Below are 25,318 nucleotides of genomic sequence, written 5' to 3' on the forward strand. Positions count from 1 at the left end.
CTATACATCCGTTTCTTTTCCATATGCCAGCCGTTTCCCAAATGTTGAAACAGATCTTTCTTCTGAATTCGACTTTATTGTTCCTGCATATCCTTCAGTTACGTATTGCATAGTAGGCTTCTGATTGGCAACTGGAAGACAAATGCATATTTGTTGATGTCTTTGTATAGACTGAGGGGGTTATTTTGATGGAAATTCATTCTTGCTACAACATTACTGATAAATCCAAAAGAGATGGTTTATAGATATTATAGTGACAGGAGCTCTAGCAATTTAAGAGTGATTGAGCTTGTGGTCAAGAAAATAATTGGTTCTTTCTACTAAAGCTGGTTGAAATACTTAAAATTTTGCAATAAAATCTTTCCCCTTTTTTTGACAAAAAATGTTGGATTTTTTTTTCCCTCCCTCATTTTTTTCTACCAATTATGGAGCTGATGAAAGTTTGTCAAATGTAAGGTTGACATTTTAAAAAAAGAATTATTTTATTTCAAAAGTGTTTGCAAATTTCCCTGCCTTTTTCGACTAGTCTGACTTTTTAGCCATAAAGCTGCATGTGTTTATATAGATTCTAATGGTACAGTAGGAACACACTTTACAGCAAGGTGTCCCACAGAGTTTTAAAATGCAGCCCACAGCTGGCTCTTCCTGTAACTACAGAGAGAGGACAAAGCTGATGAAGTGCAGGTGTGTTTTGCTGATGAAATCGGCAAACAAGCAATTTCTGATAATCTAACAAAGGTACAAGACCCACCAAATATTACACATGTGCATATTTATTTGATAAACATTTATGTAAATATTCATACATCTTAATGCCAGGGGGAACATTACAATCATCTAGTCTCACTTCCTGCATAACAGGAGACAAGGAACCTTACCCAATAATTTCTGCATTGAGCCCATGATTTGTGTTTGAACTGTAGCATAGACTTTAGAAAGACACCAGTCTTGACTTAAAGACTGCAAGTCATGGAGTATCCATCACGTCCCTAGAGAAGGTGTGCCCCTTTGATTCACGGCAAGCTGCCAAGGAAGTTCTTGGTGTCTTGAAATTTGGGTAGCCCCTACTTTGCAGCATTTTACCACCTGCAATGTTTTGGAAAAGGCAAGGTCTTATCTCCTTACCCTCCCTTATCTGTCACACCTCGTCACCTCCAAATAACTAATAATGAGTTTAGAGGTGAGCATTTGTCATTTATAATATTTGTGAACATGAACATCTAATAAAAACCAAATAAAGGCTGCAATTTTTAAAGACACGTATGGGAGTTAGGTACCCAGCTCTCTGAATTCCAATGGGATTTGTACAATTAACTATTAAACTCCTTCAAAAACCCAATCAAAAGCTTTAAGCATAAATGTAATCTGTAATGGGTTTCCCAATTATGGTGAATGTGAGAGATGGTTAAAAATGGTCATGTGTCTGCAGTGGGCATTGGGCCTATTAAGAAGGTTTGACTAAACTATATGATTGAAGCTTAAGATTTGCAGTTTGCAAATCTTTCCTAAACAATGAGGTTGGCTTGAACCTGGTTGGGTTGAAGTCAGTAGAAAAACTCTGATTTCAATGGGATCTTCAATGGCCTGTGATCGTGGTGGTAGCTTACCTTGTCCATTCTTCTCAGGGGCTTGATTGTCTTCATTAGACCTGGATTTGTAACTCTCCAGTGTCTGCTCTGAAGTGTCATTTTCTGTGCAGATAACAAATGCAAATAAGAAGTTGCAGCTTTTTTCATACATTTGCCCACCCTGCTATCCCCGCATGACCAAATACTGAACTAGAAGAATATCCAGTGGTAAGAGGGCAATTCAGTCCTCGGATTGCCAAAAAGGAGCTGATTAGTGCCAATCCTCTTGTCCATTGAGGTTTGGCTTGAGACCACCAATCGTTTCCCCTTGGATCCTGAACAGCAGTTTGTAATAACTTTCAGTCACCACTGACACAGGCTTGATTTTAACCAATGACCTAGATATGCAAGGATCCCATATCCTGTTACCAGTCCCCTTAACTATCCAGTCCCTCACACCCATCCTAAACATAGACATTACTGGAGATTTAGATCGTGGGATCACTCACCTCTCTTCCAGACTCTGTGTGCTTTTTGCAGCTTCCTCATGAAGAGCAGGACGATGATGAGCATCACAAAAATGAGAACCGCTACCAGGACTGGCAACAAAACACTTGTTTGCCTTCGTCTGATTCCTTCAGAATTAAGATCTGTTTCTATAAAAAAATATTTTTAATATAGTTAGGTAGCTACTACCTGCGATGTTTAGCTAATAAGGTGAGGACTGTCAATTAGAGAGATTGCCACGTGATCGGTTATGAATGCCGAGGCCTGTTCATCAGAAATAAAGGAGCTGACAATGTAGATAATGTGAGATCATTTTTAAGCCTAATGATTAGATTGTTCTTCAAGTTTGTGTTTGAGAACATACTGGCCACAAAAGGGGCAAGTTGACAATACTGGAGACTGGTTTCAGGCTCTGAGCCAAAATCCGCTGTAGTCTTTTCATTGAGTTTAGTAGTTTATTAGAGAAGAAATACATAGGAAACAGCAATGTAAACTTCCCCATCGTTGACATGGAGGAGCCAGGACAAATTTTCTGCTTGTGTAAAAATGGGAAAAACTCCACTGAAGTCAGTGGACCAGCAGAGAATTTAGCCCAATGCCTCTAGATGCTAATATTGTTTTTGGTCTCCATGGGTCTCCTATGAGATTCTTAACAAGGGCAACCCTATAGTGTCCTTCATGGTGGGTTTGGTGATGTAGACACTTGGCTGCTGGTAACCAGGCTGACTTCAGGAAGGCCCATTTCATATTTAGTGTTAACAAGAACTTACTGATGGTGGCATTACAATTCAGAGTTGTTTCTTCATGGCTTATTGATGGTTCTTCTGTCCCAGAGGTTTCTTCTGCAACGGTCACATTTAATGTCGTTTCAGATCCTGTAGAAATGAAAAGTGTTTCTCTGATTAGCCCAATCACAGTCACCCAGATTATTTACACTTTGCTGTATTAATTCAACATTTAATGATTCCAAGGAATATATATATGGGCCGGCTGGTTTAAATTGGGATAGCAATAGTGATTTCAATGGAGCTATGTTGATTTACATGAGTTGAAGATCTGGCTCTGTATTCTTTAGGTGGTATTAATTATAAAACTGAGGGTTTCTATCCTTGCCACAGTGTAGAAGGATCAAGCAATTAAGCCTCAAAATAGCTCTCGTAGGTTTGCAAGTGTTGTTTCTGTTTTACAATTGAGGAAACTGAAAAACAGCAAGTTAAGTGAGTTGGCCAACATTACAGTGTGATCCAGTGTTACAAGTTAGTTTAGAATTTGAGTTCCTGGCTCCCAGCCCCGTGTTCAGTTCATTAGATTACCATGTTATTCCATCATTAAGAAATTTACCAGTGGTGATGTTGGAGTTTTGAGTTGATTGTTCATTGCTTATTGCTGGTACATCTGTAACAGATGTTTCTTCTGTGACGTTCAAAGTTCTTTCTGGCTCTGTAGAAATAAAAGTAGAAAATATTTTGACTTCCTTATCCCTTTCAGTAGTCTGATCAGAAACCCAAACTATGGACAGACTCAACAAAAATTCTGCCTTACTAAGTCAGTATTTCAGGTCTCTGACAATGTGTTTTGTGGAAACTCTTAGCTACAGTTCTAATAAATGCTATTTAAGGCTGGAGTTTTCAGAAGTGCCTTAGGGCCAAACCTTGATGTTCTTACTCAAAACAAATGGATATAAAATTGGCCATCAGGGAGTTTAGACTTTAAATTAGATGAAGGTTTCTAACCATAAGAAGTTCTGGAATAGCCTTCCAAGGGGAGCAGTGGAGGCAAAAGACATATCTGGCTTCAAGACTAAGCTTGATAAGTTTATGGAAGGGATGGTATGATGGGATAGCCTAATTCTGGCAATTAATTGATCTTTGATCATTAGCGGTAAATATGCCCAATGGGCTGTGATGGGACACTAGATAGGGTGGGATCTGAGTTACTACAGAGAATTCTTTCCTGGGTGTCTGGCTTAGGGTGACCAGACAGCAAGTGTGAAAAATCGGGACGGGGGTGGTGGGTAATAGGTTCCTATATAAGAAAAAGCTCCAAATATTGGGACTGTCCCTATAAAATCGGGACATCTGGTCACCCTAGACTCTGGCTGGTGAGTCTTGCCCACATGCTCAGGGAATTTTCCTCCAGGGCAGATTGGCAGAGGCCTTGGGGGTTTTTCACCTTCCTCTGCAGCGTGGGGCATGGGTCACTTGCTGGAGGATTCTCTGCACCTCGAAGTCTTTAAACCATGAGTTGAGGACTTCAATAGCTCAGACATAGGTCAGGGGTTTGTTACAGGAGTGGGTGGGTGAGATTCTGTGGCATGCTTTGTGCAGGAGGTCAGACTAGAAGATCCTAATGGTCCCTTCTGACCTTAAAGTCTATGAGTCTGAGTTCTTTCTCACTCCTTACTCATGTAAACTCCCGCTGAAGACAAGACATCGTATTCTTTAGCTAATATTAATTATAACAATACTTAGACTTTTCCACCTTCAAAGCACTGTACAACACTCGCTGTAGCTGAGTCTCAAATGCCCAACAGGTGAACATTAATGATCCCCATTTTACAATATGGGAACCAGAATCAGAGGCTGATGTTTTCTAAATCATGACAACATTTGGATGCTTGGTAGGAACCGGATATGGAAATTCCTGAAGCAGCTTTGAAAAGTCTCAGTGGAGCCCTTAAATGACTTGCCCAAGGTAATGCAATAAATCAGTGGTAGACCCCAGATTAGAACTGGGGCATCCCTGCCTCCCAGCCCTGTTCACTAAAGCACATGGCTGCTTAGTTTACAAGGACATTCATTAGCACACATACCAATGGTGCTGTTCGCATTTTGAGTGGCTGGTTCACTACTTGTTGCTGGTGCTTCTGTACTAGAATTTTCCTCATTTACTGTTAGTGTTACTTCTGACCCTTTAGAAATGAAAAGAGAAATGTTTTCTTTTTCTTATACACAAAGATAACTGTACATTCAGAGCATAAATTAAACTCACGTTTGTAAAACAAAATTGGTCTATATGCTGTGTCACTCTGACATTACACATACAGTGGGAGATTTTCAAAGGCAAGGATTCTCTAAGATGTTTAGATGCCTACCTTCTATGAAATTAATGGGAATTAGGCAGCTAAATACCTTTGAGGATCTGGGCCAAATTGCATTGGTGTAAAAAAAAAATAAAATAAACGTTAACTAATTTCCATTTCCAAATCTCTTCCATAAAATAACTATGCATAGCCAGAGAGACCCCTTTAAAGGGTGCAAAGTCTCTCACTGTCAAACAATTCATAGTTTATATAGTGGTAATGAAGCTCCTCCCACCCTCTTTATATCTGGGGACAATCCTGCTGTTATCACTTGAATAACTTTACAGCTTAAGCCTTAAAGTGTGTTGACCATGCTTATTTCCTGTCAGCCTGTGGCACAGTGCCACCTAGTGCATCCATAAGGATAGGTATTAATAAAATCATAGCATGCATTGATGGAACTATGACAATTGATACTACCTGAGGACCTGCCCCCATATGTTTGTCTTCACTACAAAGAGAGAAGTAGAGAGGGCAGTCTCCCTCTATGATGGATGCAATTCTAAAATGCTCACTTGTGTGTAACAACAATTGTGTTTTGTGTTTCAAGTATCGTTGCAACAGCTGGAATATAAATTTGTTCTCAGCAGCATTTCCATCTGCTCTACACATGACATTTTAACAAATTGCCTTAATGTCATTAAGAAAAAAAAATGTACTTACAAATAGTTATGTTGGCTGGTAGTTCCCTCTGCTGGGTCGGTATTGCTGGTAAGCTGGTACTAGATGGCTTCTCAGGTACAGTGGTAGGAAAGTTTGGTTGGCTGGATCCTAAAGGAATATCCACCAAACAAGACATGAAAATCGGAAGACATATTTTAGAAATAAACCCAACCCAGAAAGATGGAATCCAGATCTGAAATTTCCTGAGCTCCAGATACATTTGGCTCTAGGTTTTGATATGGGGCCAGCTATCCATTTTTTTTTCAAAATGATATGAAATAAACAAAAAATGAATTTAAAATTCTTCCCAGTAGAGTGCAGAGGATTTTGAGAGAAGATGGTGTTAATATTTGGATTGGACTTTGTAGCAATCACTGGAAAAGAAGAACCCAATTCTGAACACAATGCAAGTAGTATTCTGTACTATCCCTGAGTATTCTTTTGCAGCCCACATTCTGGGCAAAAGAACTTTACAAATAATTTTATATGATTTGTTTCACAATCATGTAGACACATATAAATAATAAACAAATAACATTGGCCAAACAGTTTGACCAGGATATCGAACCTTTCCCTACTAAGCCCCAGATTGCCTTAATTCAGCACTACTCTACAATTTATATTGTTTAATTTACAACAGTGAAAAGAGTTTAAAATGTGGAACCTACCAACAGTTGTCTGAGAAGAAAAAACTTCCTGTTGGGTACTTGTTGCTAGAGATATGCTCCCAGGTGATGTCTGTATTATAGATTGCAGGGTAGCTTCTGTGGATTCTAATGGAAGAACCAATGCATTAAAGAGAGAACCGTAATAAATGATATTAACGGAAAAAATTTTTTTTTTTAAATCAGTAGCTTTTTATTATTGTACTTACCCATATAATCCTGAGGATGCTCAGAGGTCCTCGTGCTTATTTCTAACACATTTGGAGCTGAGTCTGTAGTAGTCGCTGGAAAACAATAATACTTGGAATTTCCCTAGTTTCTTTCATCTGAAGCTCTCCAAGCATTTTACAAGTGTTAACTGAATCTAACAGTATGTATGGGAGGTAGATAAGTATTAGGCCCATTTTTACAGATGGTAAACAGAGGTACAAGGAGCAGAAGTCCGGTGGCACCTTAAAAACTAACAGATTTATTTGGGCATAAAGGTTTTTTTACCCACAAAAGCTTATGACCAAATAAATCTGTTAGTCTTTAAGGTGCCACTGGACTCCTCGTTGTTTTTGTAGATACAGACTAACACGGCTACCCCTCTGATACTTGTTCTCTGAATGGTAGACCACACCTTCAGTTATGCATATATATCTATGCAAAGAAATAACAGAGTAATTCAGTGTGGCCTAGTGGATGGGGGCCCTGTTTTAGGACTCAAGAGACCTAGGTTCAAGTCCTAGCTTTATCACTGGTTTGTTGGGTGACTTTGCTACTGTGCCTCAGTTTCCCCATCAGTAAAAGGGGGTTGATAATACTGATGTGTGTTGCAACATGCTTTGAGATCTATTCATGAAAGTCACTATACAAGAGAGTGGTATTATTCTTCAAGCTCAAATGTTAAAAGGAATCACCACCAATCAACCAATGCTTAAATAAAAGCTGTTCTTACTGAAATTTTCAAACTGGAAAGATACGGTCAGTCTTTCTCCTCGTAGGGTTTCATGACGAATGACACAACTGGCTGTTGAATCTCGGTTGTATGCATGGACTACGAGACTGCTGGTTGTGTTGCATTTCTTTCCATCGTGTTCAAACTGGTGTTTGATGTCACCTAAGTAGCCATTTGAAGAAAACATTTAAGTGCTTAACCGTCAAAAGCAATTTAATGAAAAACATTCCAGTCACAAATCTGCTTTACTTTTGGTCTGCTAAATCAACACATGAATCCTGAGCAAAAGTGTTTCCATTGTGTAAATGGATCACAGCGGAGCCCACACAGAGCAAAGTCATGTTTTTGACAGAATTGCTTAGTTCCTATCTACACACTACCATGCACTGAAAAAAACCTACGAATTCTGTTCTACTTCACTATAGCAGAATTCACTATAAGCATATAAGCAAGTTCCACACCATTATGGATAGTGTGCTCACACGAGCACCTCTGATCTCTCCTGAATGGAATCAACTGGGTCATAGCCATGTACTGCTAAAGGGCTTTAAACTCAAGAGATAAGGGCCTATAATTTTGAAGCAGGACAAGGATCTGAGTTTTGGTTCTGCAGTCAACACAGAGATCTGAGTGCAGCATTGTCACCACAGTGAAGTTCCCAGATAGCTTTGTTACCATATTCACACAGATCGCAGTTGTTAAATCTACAAATAAATATATACTATGCATGCCCAATATTTGCACATACGATAACAATTCCTGATACAGCCGTTTTAATTTTTAAAGCACTGTATTAATCCTCCCATCAACCCTGTGATGTCGCTTTCATCATCCTTATTTTATAGCAGGGGAAAGAGACACAAAGAGATTACTAGATGACTTTAGGCAAGTTACTTAAACTAATGGGACAGCCAGACTGAGAACACGAGCATTTCTGACCCCCAGTTTGCTGCTATTAGATGATGTTACCTCTTTATTAACAATGCCATGTGGAAAAACAAGGATGTAGTTAATGATGTAAAGGAATAAATGACTAAATTCTAAATGTGTGTGCTAAATCAGTTCTTTTCAAATTTTTCACAATAATCTCAAATGGCATTTTCTATTGTAGGCATTAATGTCTTGAAATCTATTCACAGTATCTGTCAATTGCTAAGACAAGTGATCATTAATACTTTGAGCCTAGAATCTCTTCCTAGAGCTAGCCTTCCCTCTTAACTCTGTATTTATAATTTTCAACCAGGGAAATTCCTTGGTTCTAGCCTCCTTTAAAGAAGGAGATAAAATCTATCACCCAACAAAATTAATTTTTTTCCATTCAAAACTATAATCCATTTAATTTGCATGTACTGCAAACAGATGAGAGAATTCATCATCATTCTTTAATATCAAATCCTGCATTATAAAACTCTATTCAGGTATCAAACAAAAAAGCCTGGAACAATATGGATCCTTAGTTACACAACTACATTTCCCAGATGCCCATATGATTTAAGGTCAAAGGGCACATTGCATCAGGTATAAAATGCTCCAGCTTGGGGCCCACCCCTATTATATAAAGCTCCAAACTGCCAAGAGAGCACATAGGTAAGCAGCAGTTTTTAAATTCTCCAGGCCTCAGTATTGCATGCACAAATGCATAATCGGATTAACAAACTAAGCAAGGTACATTACTTTGAAATAATGCAGCAGTTATGCAAGATATAAAAGACCTCTCTGGGTTGCATGGTGTAACATTGTCCATATAATCTACATCTTTATTACTTTCTAGATAGGCTGCACAACTCCTAATCCCCCACGCTTCCTTTAAAATAGGGAACTCAGAAAACATTTTACCAAGATTATAGGTGAAGACTTGCCAAGCTTTGCTTCATGACCCAAAATACAAATACAATTTTCACTTCACGTTCCAAAATAGCAAGTAAAGTAGAGAGGAAACCATTAACACCTATTCTTTCATATCTATCCCCCACATACTGAAAGTGACCTGCATTTCCTCTTGCGTGTGTTGCTGCTCCCGCTAGCAAGGCAGTTATTATTGGATCACAATATTTAGAACCGTTGTTTAAACCACGCAAGTAAATTCAAACTAGCTCCTTACTCTCCCTTTAGATACATGTGCTCAGAGCTCTACCAGGGAAGACGGATCTTCATTAACTGAGATTGGGAGGCATTTGGTGGGTTGAGTGCCAGGAACCAGGATCTGAGTTCTAATGTTGGCTTTTATGGGGTTGCTGTTTGGGCTTGAGCGAGTCACTCAAGGACAGATAGTGCAACCTTCAGTAAGCAATGGAACTACGGGCATGCGTAAGTGCTATATTCAGTGCGAAAAGGGGATTCAGAATCTGGCTCTTAACCTCTGTGTTCCTCAGCTCCCCACCTCGAAAACGGGGTTAGTCACAGAGGTAGTTTGAAGATTAACTACTATGTCTGTGCTGTGAAAATTGTGCCACTGTTAGCTGTCCTGAGTCAACCCTCTCCCTTTAAAAAGAGGTCTCCCCAGCATTTAGCACTTGTATCCAGTTCTCAGGTCTCCCATACCCAGGTGCTGAGACCTTTCCAAACTGGACCAGTGCTGGTTCAGTGGTATTTGTACAGTACATTAATGGCTGATAAGAACATTCCCAACAAACAAATGCCACTCAGTGGCCATGTAAAACTCACCATAGACTTCCAGCCCATTATTTAGAAGCCATGTAATCTGAGGAGGGGGCTTACTTCCCTGGGTGAAGCAGCTCAGTACAATCTTTTCTTCTTTGCCATTGGTTCTAATATCGGATACTTCCAACTGTGGCTTGGAGGGAGCAGCTGTAACAAAGAGATAAGTGATGAGATTAGGCTCTTACAGTCTTGTGCAATCAGCCTTATGATTGGTTGCATGTACCTCACCCCATATTATTATTTCTTTCAATTAAGGCCGCACCTCAAGGCCCCAGCCAGGATCAGGGCTCCATGTTGCTTGGCACTATACAACTGCATATAACGATGCAGTCCCTAACCCTAAAAACTGGACATATCTGCCTGATTTCTTCCCTGGCCCCATCACTGGTTAGAGCAGCATACAGAGGCGGTCCTAACTTGCACCAGCTGGCAACAGTTTCCAAGAGATTGTTCCCCAGCTGAGCATCGCTAGAGCACAGTATGTTGTGACTATGCCTCTTTCGCCCCCAGACATTCCCTTTTCCCTGTGCTGGGGATGAAGTGTAGCAGGGACGGTGCCTCTGTATTCACTGGGAACACCTCCACACTAGAACCTCCCCAGCAAAGAAGCGAGGGCCAGATTCCATCCTGCACTGCCCAGGGACAGAGAGAGGGGGCAGAGAATTTGGCCGACCATCCACACCGAGCTGCATTTAGGGTACTTTATTTACTCACTGTACTTCAGACTTTTAAGACTAATACTCTAGGCTACAAAAATTATTAGGGGTATGGAATGGCTGCCATATGAGGAGAGATTAATAAGACTTGGACTTTTCAGCTTGGAAAAGAGACGACTAAGGGGGGATATGATTGAGGTCTATAAAATCATGACTGGTGTGGAGAAAGTAAATAAGGAAGTGTTATTTACTCCTTCTCATAACACAAGAACTAGGGGCACCAAATTAAATTAATAGGCAGCAAGTTTAAAACAAACAAAAAGAAGTATTTTTTTCACACAATGCACAGTCAGTCTGTGGAACTCTTTGCCAGAGGATGTTGTGAAGGCCAAGACTATAACAGGGTTCAAAAAAGAACTAGATTAGTTCATGGAGAATAGGTCCATCAATGGCTATTAGCCAGGATGCGCAAGTATGGTGTCCCTAGCCTCTGTTTGCCAGAATCTGGGAATGGGTGATGGGATGGATCACTTGATGTTTACCTGTTCTGTTCATTCTCTCTGGGGCACCTGGCATTGGCCACTGTCGGAAGACAGGATACTGGGCTAGATGGACCTTTGGTCTGACCCAGTATGGCCGTTCTTATGTTCTTATATAAAGCAACAAAAAATAGCATTGAACTATGATTTGGCTAACAAACTAGAAAATGGGTTCATATAACTATTTACGTTTTCAGAATCAAAATACATAACCACAATAGAGAATAACACTTATACTCAATCACTATCTTGGGAAGGTGACCTTGTTTAAATTTTGACTAAGAGTCCCTCAGAATAGGGCCTCACTTGTGCCAATTGGTTATCAACTCCAGTGTTGCGAACACAACAGAGGAAATACAATACAAAGATAGATCACAAGGTAATTTGGTTAATTACTTACATATCAATTCACCAAAGTAGTCAACGCTTTTAACCTACTTCACCACAAATTATATTAACCCCAGGATCTGGCTAACACTCTTAACTAACATAAACTCTGCATTTATGACCAACTGTATAGACTGAGTGCTGTTCAAGAAGCTTGAACACTTGATCTCATTTTATGTCTGTATACACCGAGAACTTGAAAAGCAGTATGAAACCATTAACTGTTGTAGACACATATGCAGCCGTCTGCAATCTTAGGTAACAGTAATTTGTTCAGTTTCAAATCTATGTTATAACAATCTTGACTGGAACCTATTACAAAATAAGGAAACACATTGCAACTCTGTGACCATCTTTAAAGCGTATGGGAGCATGTACACTTCTTTAATAATTAGGTGTCCAGTTTCAGGAAGTGGTAAATTGACTGTTTTGCAATGTGACCCAAAAGAAAGTCTGTGTGTTGCTTATCACCAGGTCTTTGCTCAGCTGTTAGCTTTCAGCTCAGATATCTCCACAGCAGGAGTTGACCATGTGTAAATAGGCAGAGCAAAGGATGGACATGACTATAGTCTTTTCCTGGTCTGCTAGTGGGTAACCTGAGTTGCTGGAAAATAGAAAGAGAGAGGTGACAACTAAGAGGACTCCCAGGTGGCCAGACCAGGAACTCAGTTCTTCCTCCTTCCAGGTGTCTTTGGCTTTCAGGAAGCGATGTGCTGAAGGAGACAGGCTATTTTATCCTATTTTCGCTGGGTGGTCCAACTTTGTTCCACTTCTTGGAGGTTCTGGGTGTGGCTCAATCAGATAGTGACCAATACTTCTCAAGATTCTAAATGTCCAGCCAAAATGAAAGTTGTCCTCTCTCACCATTCAATCAGAGAATGACATGTCAGCTGATTTCTCCCAGTGGACTTGAGTTTTCCAGTCTCTTTGTGCAATACATTTTCTCACTCCAGCTTATATGAAATAAGGTCATAACTTTGGTGCATCCATTTTGGGACATACCCTGAGCACCAGCTGGTTTGCTTGAGCCACCAACATAGCAACCAAATCACTTTTCATGGGCCCCTTTGTGGTGTATCCCCTTGGCCTACTTTGCAGTTATGCTTACTCAGGGTACAGTTTCTCTATCAACACTTAGCTAGTTGCTGAGATGTTCAGTTTAAGGTTCATATAATGTATACAGAGTCCCTCCATAGCCTTTGATGCTTTTCAAACTTCTTTTAATAGTTCGTTATACAATACAATGTCACTTCAAGAACTGTTATTCTTCAACAGGCTAGTAGACCTGTATAAATCTTCTGCTTTTGTTCTTTTTAACAACAATGGTGAAATCTTGGTATGTATGCTGAGCTGAGTCTTTGCATTATGAATCAAATAGTTACATTTCTGGCTATTCCACCCTGTGGTCAAGTGTCCTTATAAACATACTATTTGATTTCAGTTCCTTGTATTCACTGCCTCTTTTAGCACAAGCATATTTCACTAACTTGGTAGCATAAGCATATTTGATTGCTAGCATTAGCCTGACTTCCTCAGTTTATCACTTAAAGTAAAAACAAATCAATATGACCACAGTCCCTTTCTTTCCTAAAAGCATTGCCCATGAGGTAAACCCTGTCATTAAAGTTGATAATATTTTGCCCAATACTGTGCCACTTATAGTTGACTTCCCTCTTATGCACATTTGAATAATACAATTATATTTCATTAAGTTCCCTATTTGGCAACTCTATTTGGCATATTATATAATATTTTCACTTTTGATATGCATTTAATTTTTAACTCATTCACAGACAAGGAACAGGGGAGCTCTTGTTAGCAGTACCAGCAGTACGCTCTTATGAAAGGCTGCTCCAATTCTGCATTTCCTCAGCCTGTTGAAGAAATCTAGCTGTTAGGCATTGGATTTTTATTCTCTTAGCCCTCTGTTCGATCATTTCTAAAAGGTCTTGATACCTGGGCAATTCTTGAATAGTAATAACTCATAACTTTGGGGCCTTAGTTACTACAACAGGGCCTCTTAAACATATTACAAAAGAATACAGTAAAATGGGATAGCCTTCATTCAGAAATAAAAACATAGGAGCTTGGATTTTATTAGAAACCTATGGAAATTTAGCTTCTCTAATGGAACTCACCTAAGACAGTAACATTCACTTTCTTGGTTTTGACTGGTGTGTCATAGTAGAAGCATGTGTATGTGCCTTCATCCTGTACTGTGACATTAGAGAGGCTGATAGATAATTTATTTTTTGAATAGTGGATAAGCTTGTATCTCTGATCTTTTAAACCTGTAAGTGAAAAAAGAATGGCATAGTAAGTGCATTGGTACATATGAGCGACATGGGTAACCAAAGTGATAACAGGTGAGATTGGCTTTGTTCATCAGGTGTGAATGACATTCTTTTTCATTCATTCGCTCACAGTGTTTAATGAACAATTCTAGTACTAATCATTCCTAGCTGGATCTATAGCAATACATTAAAAATAGTGCACATGAGGGGGAAGGGAGGTCATAACATTTCCTGTGTGTTTCAAAGCTCAGAAAGAAGTTTGGTTTGAGAGGCAGGTGGGTCTTGTGGGTAAAACATTCTTCTTGCACTCAGGAAACTACAGTTCAGTCCCTGGCTCTGCCACAGACTTCCTGTGTGACTTTGTGCAAATCTCTTTGCCTCAGTTTCCCATCTGTCAAATGGGGCTAATGTTAATTATTTATATTGCAGTAGCACTTAGAGGTCCCCAACCTAGACTGGGGCCTTATTGTACTAGGTGTTGTACAGACACGCAGTAGGACATGTCTTTGCTCCAATGAGTTTAAAGTTTAAAGAGATAAGACAAACAAAGGGTGGAAGGGTAAATAGAGGCACAGAGAGCTGAAGTGCTTTGCCCAAGGCCATGCAGCAGGCAGAACTGGGAATAGAACCAGGCTAGTGCACCATCCATTAAACCACACTGCCTCCTCTTAGACTTCCTTGCCTCACAGGGGAGGGTTGTGAGACTAAATTCATTGATGTTGGTTTATGGGGGTTCTCAAGATACTAATGGAATTTGGGTCCTGGGGCAGGTAAATGTCAACAAATGTTTGGAGAATTACGAAGAGGCAGCATGGAAGGGGCTGTACCATGATCCAGTGCATATAGGATAGGGTTAGGACTCCAGAGAGTGGGGATCTATTCCCCTCTTAGAGACAGACTCATGGTGTGACTTTATGCACCATCTCGCCGTGATGGGCCTGTTTCCCAATCTGCAAAAGGGGGGTGGAATTATGTAATGCTCCACATCCATAAATCTTGAAGTATTAATGAGTTGTCTGATCCTCTAATCCTAGTTTTGCCTAATTAGTTGCCCTTTAACGAGATACCTTCCTGGAATATCCAGATCTCTCAGCAGATTAATATCTCTTTGGGCTTCCAAGACACTCCTAAACTCTTTCCCCTGTGTGACCCATGGGAATCTTGGGATTGAGTCGAGCAGGTCACATCAGCTCTCCCGCTGGCAACTCATGGGAGGGACTTAAAGGGGGGCACATGACCTCCTCATGTGACTCCTCTCTGCCCCCAGCCTGGGCCTCTGTGCTGTCCCTGTCCCCTCCCCATCCCATGTTATGGGTGGGAAGGGTCTGTCCTCCTGCTGCGCAGGATGCCAATTTCAGGCCTTCCACGCAGTTGCATCTCCTGGGTCTGTACAGCTCCACTGGAGGACAGGGCTGGGGGCAGTACCCGTACAGCCACGCCGGAGGAGCTGCTGGCGCGGGGACCCACGTTCTGCTCCTTTTGCTGCTGGGGTTCCCTGCTGAATGTGCCCCCACCCCCAGTTGTTTGGGGAGGGGCACTTTTTGCCCTCCCCCGTCCCCTCCCAACCGGCGTCGCCTTTGCTCACCGCAATCACAACACAGAAACTAACAGCCTGCCTTTAAAGTAGGAACTGAAATTGAGGAAATGGGCCATCCATTGGGGGAGACTAAAGGACCTCAGAAACTTCTTTTTTTTTTTTTAGCTGAGGCTTTTTAAGGCCTTAAAAATATTTAGGCGAGTGATGGAATCATAGGTGTTTTAATTTCTGAAAAGGACTAAATATGAAAGAAAAATAATGTTCAAATCACTGTTGTGTGTAAGCTAGCTGGTTAGTCATGTTTAATTTTTTGCCATATGGAATAAGAAAATGATTTGTTAAGCTGTGTGTCACATTGCTTCTTTGAACAGGGACTTATGGTGATAAGAATGAGAACGCAAATGCCCACATATGGCATAAAATTTTGTTTCTCCACTAACATGGAAAAAAAGCAAAAATACGGTGCTTCAGACATATCAAGTACTTTACAAACACTAATCCTTGTGTTTAATATCACTTAAATATTATACACCCTGTAAAGAGATTATCACATGCCTTTGCAGAGGAATAGACTGTGGGTCAAACCCTCAGCTGGTGCAATATCCCTAGGTGCTGGAACTAGGGGGGCTGCCACACCCCCTGGCTTGAAGTGGTTTCCATTATATCCAGGGTTTACAGTTTGGTTCAATGGCTCTCAGAACCCCCACTACACAAATTGTTCCAGCAGACCTGACAATATCAGTGTAGTTTCACTGACTTCAATGAAGTCATGTAGATTGACACCAGCTAAAGATTTGGGTTTATAGACTCTTGGTACGATCTTCCATCCTAACCTACTATTACACCTCTTTGAGATTGGTAAATTGAATTGGACAAAATTTTCAAAAGCATATACGTGATTTAGGAGCTGGGCTAATAATAATAATGATAATAATATCAATATTTTAAAAGTTCACCATGTATTCCATTTGCAAATGTTTGCAAAATTTATTGACTAAATTATCTGGCAAATGTATTTGTCAGATTATTTATTCAATAAAATTTTGCAGTTATCCACTCAGCAATCATATTGATGATGATTTGAGCTCAAATTCTCAAAGGGACCCATTAGGTGTTGGGGACTCAGTTCACGCTGAATTTCAACGGGAGTTGGGTGCCAGATTCCCTTTGAAAAATCCCTGTTGTTTTTAGTGCATCTAGCAGCCCTAAGAGTGATCAGGGTCCACTATGCTATGCTCTGTAAAACAGACAGTCCCTGCTCCACAGAGCTCACAATCTAGGAGTGACAAGATGGCACTGGGGGACAGACAGGTGTGGGGTGGAGGACAAGGTAGCAGTAAACATGGGTGTGTTCGCATCAGTTAGCTGTCTCCATGGTATAGCACTCACCAGCTTCTTATCAAAACAGGTGCTTTTTTAATAAGTTAAAAACCAATGCGGATTCTAAGCAAGGAACGCTTTGAACCTTCTTTCTCAGCTAAATCAGACACAATCTACAGCATGCGTAGGTCCTTTCAGTCAGTGGTGGGTTTTTGAGCTGGTGTTAGTTGTAAATACAGTTTATTCCCTGAGGCCCCATTTACAAACCACTCTGGTGGGGTTTCCATTTAATCAACTTCCTGTAGGAAAGCGACTGACTGTACAAGAGCTCTAAGTGGTGGGCCTGTAGGTGAGTCAGATCTTACAGTAGGTGGGAGATTGGAAAGACCACCGATGACTGACCCCTCTCCTACCAAATGGAAAGTAACATGGGTGCAGGTTTTGACACTTACCTCGGTGGCTTTTTAGAAAAATAACAAACCCCCGAGGGTTTGACCACTCCAAGGCAGATTCGTGGTCTCCGGTGAAATCACACTGTAGGCTTAAATCCTGCCCCTCCTCCACAGTGACACTTTCAGTGTGAACCTCTTGAAAATCCCCTGCCAGAGAAAAACAGTTGTGAAATGCGATGTGAGGCAAACTGAGAGCATTCATTTTTCAAAAAGGCTTGTCTGCGAGGGGAAATTTACCAGCATAACTCTACTGGTATAATTGTACATTTATACCAATATAACTCCCCATGTAGACACTCTTGTTCTAGAATAAGTGTCCACTAGGAGTTATACTGGTAAATTTCCCCCAGTAGACAAGCCCCGAGAGTGAATCTCATGCCAACAAGAGGCGCTGGCTCGACAGACCTAAGGAGTGAACTCCTCTATCCCCAGAACAGGGACAGGATGGACAATGGCATCTCACGCTTCCCTGTACTGCGAATGTGCCACTCTATCTAATTTAGGTACCTCTATGGTCTTCATCTGCCATAGGTATCTGGGCACCTCACAGTTATTAACATATATATTTATCCTCTCAGCATCGCTGTAAGGCAAGGAAGTGCTATTATCCCCATTTTGAAGGTAGGGCGCTAAGGCCCAAAGACACTCAGGTCCAGATTCAAAGGCATTTAGGTGCCTAAGTTCCATTGAAATCAATTTCCTAAATACCTTTGAGGATCTTGGCCTCAATGTCTGTGGCAGAACTCAGAACCCAACTCAAGTCTCCAGAGTCTTAGCCTGCAGCCTTAATCCCACGGCCATCTCTCCACAGCCCTCCCATAGGTGGCCTGAAGTCCCTCTATGGATGAGAAGAGGGTTCAGCGCTAGGACCCGTTTGATCTTTGGAAGCTCTGCTGAGACTCCCAACACTTGTGGTGGTGGTTTTGTGATGTTGCGCACCTGCCCACCACAACTGGACCCCTCAATTTATTTCACACAAGCCATCGAAGAGCCAGAAATAGGTGGATTCGATGAATAAATGCTCCATGCATTTAAACACACACTGGTTTTTAGTTACCAGCCTGGGCCAGATTTGAACAAATGACTCAAAGGTCAAAGCGCTGTCTTGCAATTACCGGTCGTTGTGCCTGATTTTCAGAAGTGGTGATCTCACAACTCCAGTTGAAATGAATAGTAATCATGGGTGCTCAGCACCTCTGAAAATCAATCCTTTTATATTCAAATGTCTAGATCGGGGCGGGCAAACTGTTTGGCCTAAGGGCAGCATCAGGTTTTGTAAATTGTATGGAGGGCCAGTTAGGGGAGGGGGTCGTGGCCCGGCCCCCATCTCCTATCTGACCCCCCCCCCCGGGACTCCTGCCCCATCCAACCTCCCCGTTCCCTGACGGCCCCTCTGGGACCCCTGCCCCATCCACCCCCCCCCGCTCCCTGTTCCTGAGTGCCCCCGGATCCCCGCCGCCCCATCCAACCCCTCCTCTCATTCCTGACGGCCCTCCCCCCGGGACCCCTGCCCTATCCAACCACCCCTTCTCCCTGTCCCCTGACTGCCCCCGGAACCCCTGCCCCCGACTGCCCCCTGCCGCCCCATCCAACCCCCCCTCCTTCCTGACTGCCCCCCCGGGACCCCTGCCCCCATTCAACTCCTTATTCCCCCCGACCCCTATCCACACCCCCGCCCCCGACCACCACCCCGAACAAGCGAGCTGAGGCCGTGGGCGAGGAGGAACAGCAAGGGAGGGGCCGGGGATAGCCTCCCGGGCCAGGAGCTCGGGAGCCGGGCAGGACGGTCCCGCGGGCCGTAGTTTGCCCACCCCTGGTCTAGATCTTTAGTTGCAGTAAATTGGTACGGCGCTCCATTAAAGTCAGGATCTGGCCTAACATATGTAACTAAAAAGAAATTCCATTCTCCCAGCTCATTTTACAGTGAAGCAATAAAGTACGTTCCTCTTCCCAGCCAGAATTGATCACGCTGAGATATATAATGCACTTTGTGAAAATGTTTTATGGCCTTAAATTATTTTTGGCCTCCTCCAAACAAACATGCGTTGGAGAAATTACGAACAGCAGTAACTGTGTCAGAGCTAAGTAAATAGGCAGTTAAGGGAATTTATTTTTCAATCAGTTTTTCTTTTTAAAGTAGCTGCCTACAGCAAGTTGCTTGCCAGAGTGTGGGAGCGCTGAACCTTTGGGGCAATGGGTCTGCCTTGGTTGCACAAATAGGAAGCATTTTATTTTTTAAAAAGAACCAAAAATGGCAATCTTAGGTTCTTTGCCACTGGAGTCAACAGGAGGTTTTTTACTGAGTTCAGTGACAGCAGGATTGGGCTCGCTGTAGGGAAGGTGGTAGACATGGAGGTCTGTAGCCACGTCCCCCTCCATGTCCTTACTCATCTCCCACCCGGGGAGTGGCAGAGGGAAATGGTTAGCAGTGTAGCTGGGAGCTCTCATGGAAGGCAAACTTCGTCCCCAGGGTAAGTCACTGTAAATTGAGCTGGATACACACCCAAGGCTTCAGTTGTTGGTATCAATGTGGCCCTCACTGTCTGATCTATAGGGTCCATAAAGCTGCAAACTCTCATGGTACTTGAGCATTTTGCTGTCTACCCTGGCGGCCAGAACCAGGAAGCACAGAGGTTGTCCTTTTGCATGAAGGAGTGACTCATCCAATACAAACCAATTGTCCGTCCTCACTTAACAGCCCTATTAGTCATTAATCATAAAAAGAAACCGTGGGGCTGATTCTTCTCGTGCTTACGTTGTTTTACCCCAGTGAAATTCCATTGACTTAGTGGAGTTACTCCTGATTCTCACCAATGTAAGTGAGGGGAGGCCTGTGGTGATGCTCTAGTTCAAGCACAGCAGCTGGACTTGAAGCCGTAATAAATTCAGGGAAGTCCTTGACCTGTGTGCAGAAGGTCAGACTAGATGATCATTCACAATGGTCCCTTGTGGCCACAGAATCTATAAATTGGGATGTGTTTGTAAATTCTAATTCTTTCCGATTCAGTGGTCAACCCATTATTCAGCACCATAATGACACGTTGGCAAATTATTCAGTTCATGTCATTCAACAGAGGTGATTTTTTTGCTGCTGAATTTACATTCCTAATTATAATGACCGGGACCGTTTTATGGACGCCTTTGTAGGAGACAAGCAGATAGTGACAACCATGAATATGTTGTGCTTTCCATTAGCCATTTTAATGCCTCTGCAGGGCACAGAGACCAAAATTACCCCAATGAAAGTGACGTGAGAAATTATGATTGAGGAAGAAGTTGATTCGGTTCGTGTTTCTCCCATAGACGGCTCTTTGCTGGCAATCTATGTTCTATTTAAGTGGCTCAGCCTTATATTTGTTTATGTTTGATACCATCTCCATCTCCCAGGATTAAATTGTTTTTGAAACAAAAAAGGATCCATTATATGAGGGAAACAACAATAAGCTAGTTTTTCAGGTTTCATGACACTTAGAAGTGGTTGCCCCAGACTCAATGGCAAAAGAAAACATTCCTTTTGTGAGCCCTCCATAGTTCCATCTATAAAGATGTGCGTTACCAGGTTCATCTTGTTAGTGTAGCTGAGGTAGCCTTGTCTGTGGTTTTCCACAGGGCCTTTCTGCATCTTTACTATTTCCTGTCACTGACACTGGCGTGGGGGGTCTGTCAGCTCATACTCTTTGAAGTGAGAGAAACCAGACTCTAAATAGGAAAGCACGTTTAAAAAAAAAAAAAAAAGACTAAACCCCAGAACTGAACACACAAGACTTTCCATCTGAGACTGGGATGTCCACCAGCCATGACTCATGGGCCGAATTTCCTTCCTTCTCCGGGGGCAGTGTTGCCCTGTTCCTCCAGCACAGCAGTCCTAAAGCCATTGTAGCTGGTCACAAAAGGGTCATCATAATATAGGGAGATAATCATCTGATACCTCCTGATACTTGACATAATATAGGGAGATACTCATCTTGTTCCACTCCCTATGGACAGCGTAGGGGATGAAGTCAGGGTTATTTCTGTGCTCCATTGATCCCCAGTTGCTCTAATGACCCCACTGAGCCATTGGTACCTGGAGGAAATTAGAGCAGCCTCTAGGCTGTGCTGAATTATTCCATGGGAGCAGCCAGCTCAGGATTGCAGGGAGGAGTGGAGATTTGACCAGCTTCCCTTCCTCGAGTTGTCCCAAGTGCTCCTCAACCACAGACAAGGACTGAGACCTGTCTCTAAACGGAAGTGAACAATGGCATTGTTTGGGTTTTCAGATGACTGGGCATCGCAGATCATTCACATTCTGCACAGTATCTCCCTAGGGGGTTCCTTTGAGGAACCAGTGACCAGATCATGTCTCCTCTACCTCCATGAATGGGGCGAGGAGGACAGAAACCCCAGTGGCATAACGGAGAGTGTGGCTGCAGGGGATGGGAGGCCGTTTCTGCCGCATTGTTCTCCCTTCACCCAGCCCCATGGAAACTCGTCCATGAGGATTTGGATCTGCAGGCGGGAGAAAGCGGGGCTGGTGGGAAGGGGATGGTAGTGTCTGCACGTTGTTCCGTCACCCTCTCCCACTCGCTGAACCATGAATATCTCAGCCTGTGTTAATGCTGCCTGAGGCAGTGTTATCTTATTTGCTTCCACCTATGGAACTCTTCTTTTCTGGTGGGCGTTCTTAATGCACTGGCTGGTGGGGAGTCTCTGACTGCCCTACCCCGTCAGAATTGCACCATGCTCCATAGAGGTGTTGGGAATCAAGTTACCTTATTAAAGTAAAATCTATAGGCATACTGGGACCAAATTTCACAACAGCCCCAATGCTGGGGTAATGTGAATTTATTCAGGCATCATGAAATGCCCTTCATTCCAGTCGTCCTCCCAACCCTCATGCAAACACACTCAGCTGTGGCTCAGAATTGCATATATTTATTGATGTAAAATTTGTTGATTACTTTTGAGGATGGCAAGGGGTGAATCTGGTAGCCAGTTTCAATGGCTCATCACCCCAGCCACCTGGGCCTTGGCAGTTACACCTTTGAGAAGCCCAATGTATATCCCTAGGCCAGGTCCCTGGCTACAAGCTGGCTACAAGCTCTGTCTCCATGACCACCTCAGTTCCATGGAACAACGCAGAGAGCATACACTGTAGTACAATCCATTCCTCCTCCTGGGGAAAACTGGAGAGCAAGAGGCAGCAGGACTGGGATGAATGGAGCAGCTCACGTCTCTGAGCTATTGTTTCAGACTGTCTGCAGACTCATACAGAAATCTCAATGGTTTACAACTCAGTTCATGTTTTCAACGTTATCTTTACAACCATCAGACTAGAAATATCATTAACAAAGAAATGAACAGTGAGATTCTGCAGCAAGGAGTGAATTTTGTGGCAGATTTAATAACTGCAGAATACAGGGGGCCCTGCCTATGACTGGTTTGATTGTACAATAGAACCTCCCTAATTTACACTGACATCTGGGAAGCTTATTGTATGCACAACGGGATTTTTGCAAATTAGAGTACAGTGGTTGGCCCCAAAAGCTGGTCAGTTGCCTTAGATAATAACTTAATACTATGATCTCAGGATTCGCTGTATTCCCTGGGTTTTCCCTAGAGTAAGTAAATGGAACACTGCAAATATCAAAATAACCATATCCATTTAATTTAAGATTAAAATGACCAGTTTTAAAGGTGACCACTTAGTTAACAAACACAAGCAATAACGATATACCCCATCCCAGGGATGATGTAACGTAAAGTGTACTTTGTCTATTTACTTTAATCTGGACTCGGATTCACAATACACTCATATAGTAGTATATTTTGCACTATTACCAAAGTCTCAGGAAATGAGACCTTACTGCAATTTCTTCTCTTAAATCATTGTAAAGAAGTGGGGCGAGACTATCCTTTTGGGGTTCATACTGCAGGCAGTGCAAAAATCATGCAAGGATCAGGAATGTCACCTGTAAGTGTCCTTCAGTGTGAATTATTGACTTGCATGGGCCTTTGTTTGTTTAAATCTGGTCATTATTTGACATGTCCACAGGCAATCCTTGCACACATGCTGATGTGTGTGAGTGATGAGGCGCAGGTTAGCAACATATGTAAACAGGGCTACATCCTGTAGCAGGAATAATAATACTGAACATTTATATAGTGCGCTGTTTTCAAAGCACTCTCTAAACATTAAACAAGGCTAGGTTACCCTTCCAGCACACCTGGAAGGTAGCTGCCATTAGCCCTATTTTACAGATGGGCAAATGGAGGTAGAGAGATGTAAGTCATGTAAGGCTATTTTGTGAGTCAGGATCAGAACTAGGATGAGAATCCAGCAGTTCCTGGCTCTCTGTCCTCTACACTGTGTTTCCAAGGCTTATAAGGCAAATGATTGTCATTAGGTTTAACAATTAATTGGAATTGGGTGGCCCTTAGGTGACAGAAGATCCTGTTGAAAAGCTTGGTGGCGATAGTGCAATGCAGCTAATAATAAAAAGCACTTTGGCATGTGGTGCAGTGAAGTTCTGTAAACAAAATAATTCCATTTAAGAGCTTTTAAGACAGACAGTTAAACAATGTCGCTTACCTTGCAGTGGTAACAAAGCCACGATACAGAGCACGGCGGTGAGATTCATGTTGTGGGATGTAAACGTAGCCTGTCTCTGTCTGCTATGCTGCACAAACTTCCTCTTCGCTTTAGAAGTGCAGACTTACAGTCGGTTCCTTTTCAACAGGGTGGGGAGTGGGGTTACCATGACTTCATCAGCGCTGAGGTCACTCCCTCCCTCTTCTTTTTCTGCTGCTCCCACTTGCCTTCTCGCTGGGTTGTTTCCTCTGCCGTGACCACTAGGGAGAAAGCTGTGTGACCCCATGTGTGTTCTAAAATTATTAAACTGTGGTTGACAGGTGCTAGATGCTATGACTCTATGCCCGCTTAGACTCAAATGTCATAGGGGTTGCATCCCACTTGTGCTCTGTGGGAAAAAAGAGCATAGCAGGAGAGCGAGACAAGGATAAAAAGAAATATAGAGTCCTGAGAGACAGGGGTGCTGGACCAGTGTGTATAGTGGGGGTGCTGAGAAACGTTGAACCAAACTATAAACCCTGTATATGATGGAAACCACTTAAAGACAGGGGGTGCACTTGTGGAGGAAGGATGGTCTGGAGATTAGGCCTCAGGAGAGCTGGTTTCAATTCTCTATTCTACCTCAGGCTCCCTGTGTGATGTTGGAATTTAGGTCCAGATTTTTAACTCTATGTAGGTGCCAGAAGGGGCAGGTGGGTGCCTAGTGGGATTTTCAAAAGCTCTCGGATTCAAAGATTTTCAAAATGGTGAGTTTCTGAAAATACCAGCAGGCACCTTTCTGAATCTTCAGGTGCCTACATAGCTTCAAAAAATCTGCCCCTTAGTGTGTTTGAGCCTCAGGTCCCTATGTGTCCAATGGGGATAATAGCACTGCCCTGCCTCACAGGGCCGTGGTGAGGCTAGACATATTAAAAACTATGAGGTGCTCAGATGACTACGGTGGTGAGGGCCAAGTAAATACCCTAGATCAGGGGAGGGCAAACTACAGCCCGCAGGCTGGATCTGGCCCATCAGGACTTTCAATCTGGCCCGCGGGATTGCCAGCCCCATGGCGCAGCGAAGCTAAGGCAGGCTCCCCGCCTGCCCTGGCCCCGGGCTGCTCCCGGAAGCGGCCGGCACCACGTCCCTACAGCCCCTGGGGGGGGGGGGGGGGGGAGGGGGGCCCGGGGGCTGCCCTCGCCTGCAGGCACTGCCCCCTGCAGCTCTCATTGGCCAGGAACAGGGAACCACGGCCAATGGGAGCTTCGGAGGTGGTACCTGCAGGCGAGGGCAGCGCGCGGCAGAGCCGCCTACCCCACCCCGCCCCCAGGAGCCACTGCTAGACAGACTGGCCACTTCTGGTAACGGTGCGAGGCCAGGGCAGGCCGGAGCCACTTGAGGTAAGCGGTGCCGGGCCAGAGTCCGCACCCCAAACCCCTCCTGCACCCCAACCCCCTGCCTTGAGCCCCCTCCCGCACTCTGCACCCCTCCCACATC

General features: G+C 43.0%; 1 protein-coding gene across 1 annotated transcript; it reads right to left on the reverse strand.

Moving 5' to 3' along the window:
• Positions 1–23,891, reverse strand: CRTAM (cytotoxic and regulatory T cell molecule). The gene is made up of 14 exons (XM_024196618.2): positions 23,843–23,891; positions 17,272–17,418; positions 13,807–13,959; positions 10,090–10,233; positions 7,426–7,587; positions 6,695–6,769; positions 6,489–6,593; positions 5,821–5,928; positions 4,888–4,986; positions 3,417–3,515; positions 2,846–2,950; positions 2,078–2,224; positions 1,608–1,691; positions 1–131 (listed from the first exon to the last, which is right to left on the reverse strand). Exons 1-14 carry the CDS (start codon positions 23,889–23,891, stop codon positions 1–3), a joined length of 1,608 nt encoding a protein of 535 aa, XP_024052386.2.
• Between the last annotated feature and the right edge of the window lie 1,427 nt (positions 23,892–25,318).

Source organism: Terrapene carolina, unplaced genomic scaffold (assembly GCF_002925995.2).
Source record: "Terrapene carolina triunguis isolate 2854851 unplaced genomic scaffold, T_m_triunguis-2.0 Scaffold374, whole genome shotgun sequence".
In the NCBI taxonomy this organism is placed as follows: Eukaryota; Metazoa; Chordata; order Testudines; family Emydidae; genus Terrapene; species Terrapene triunguis.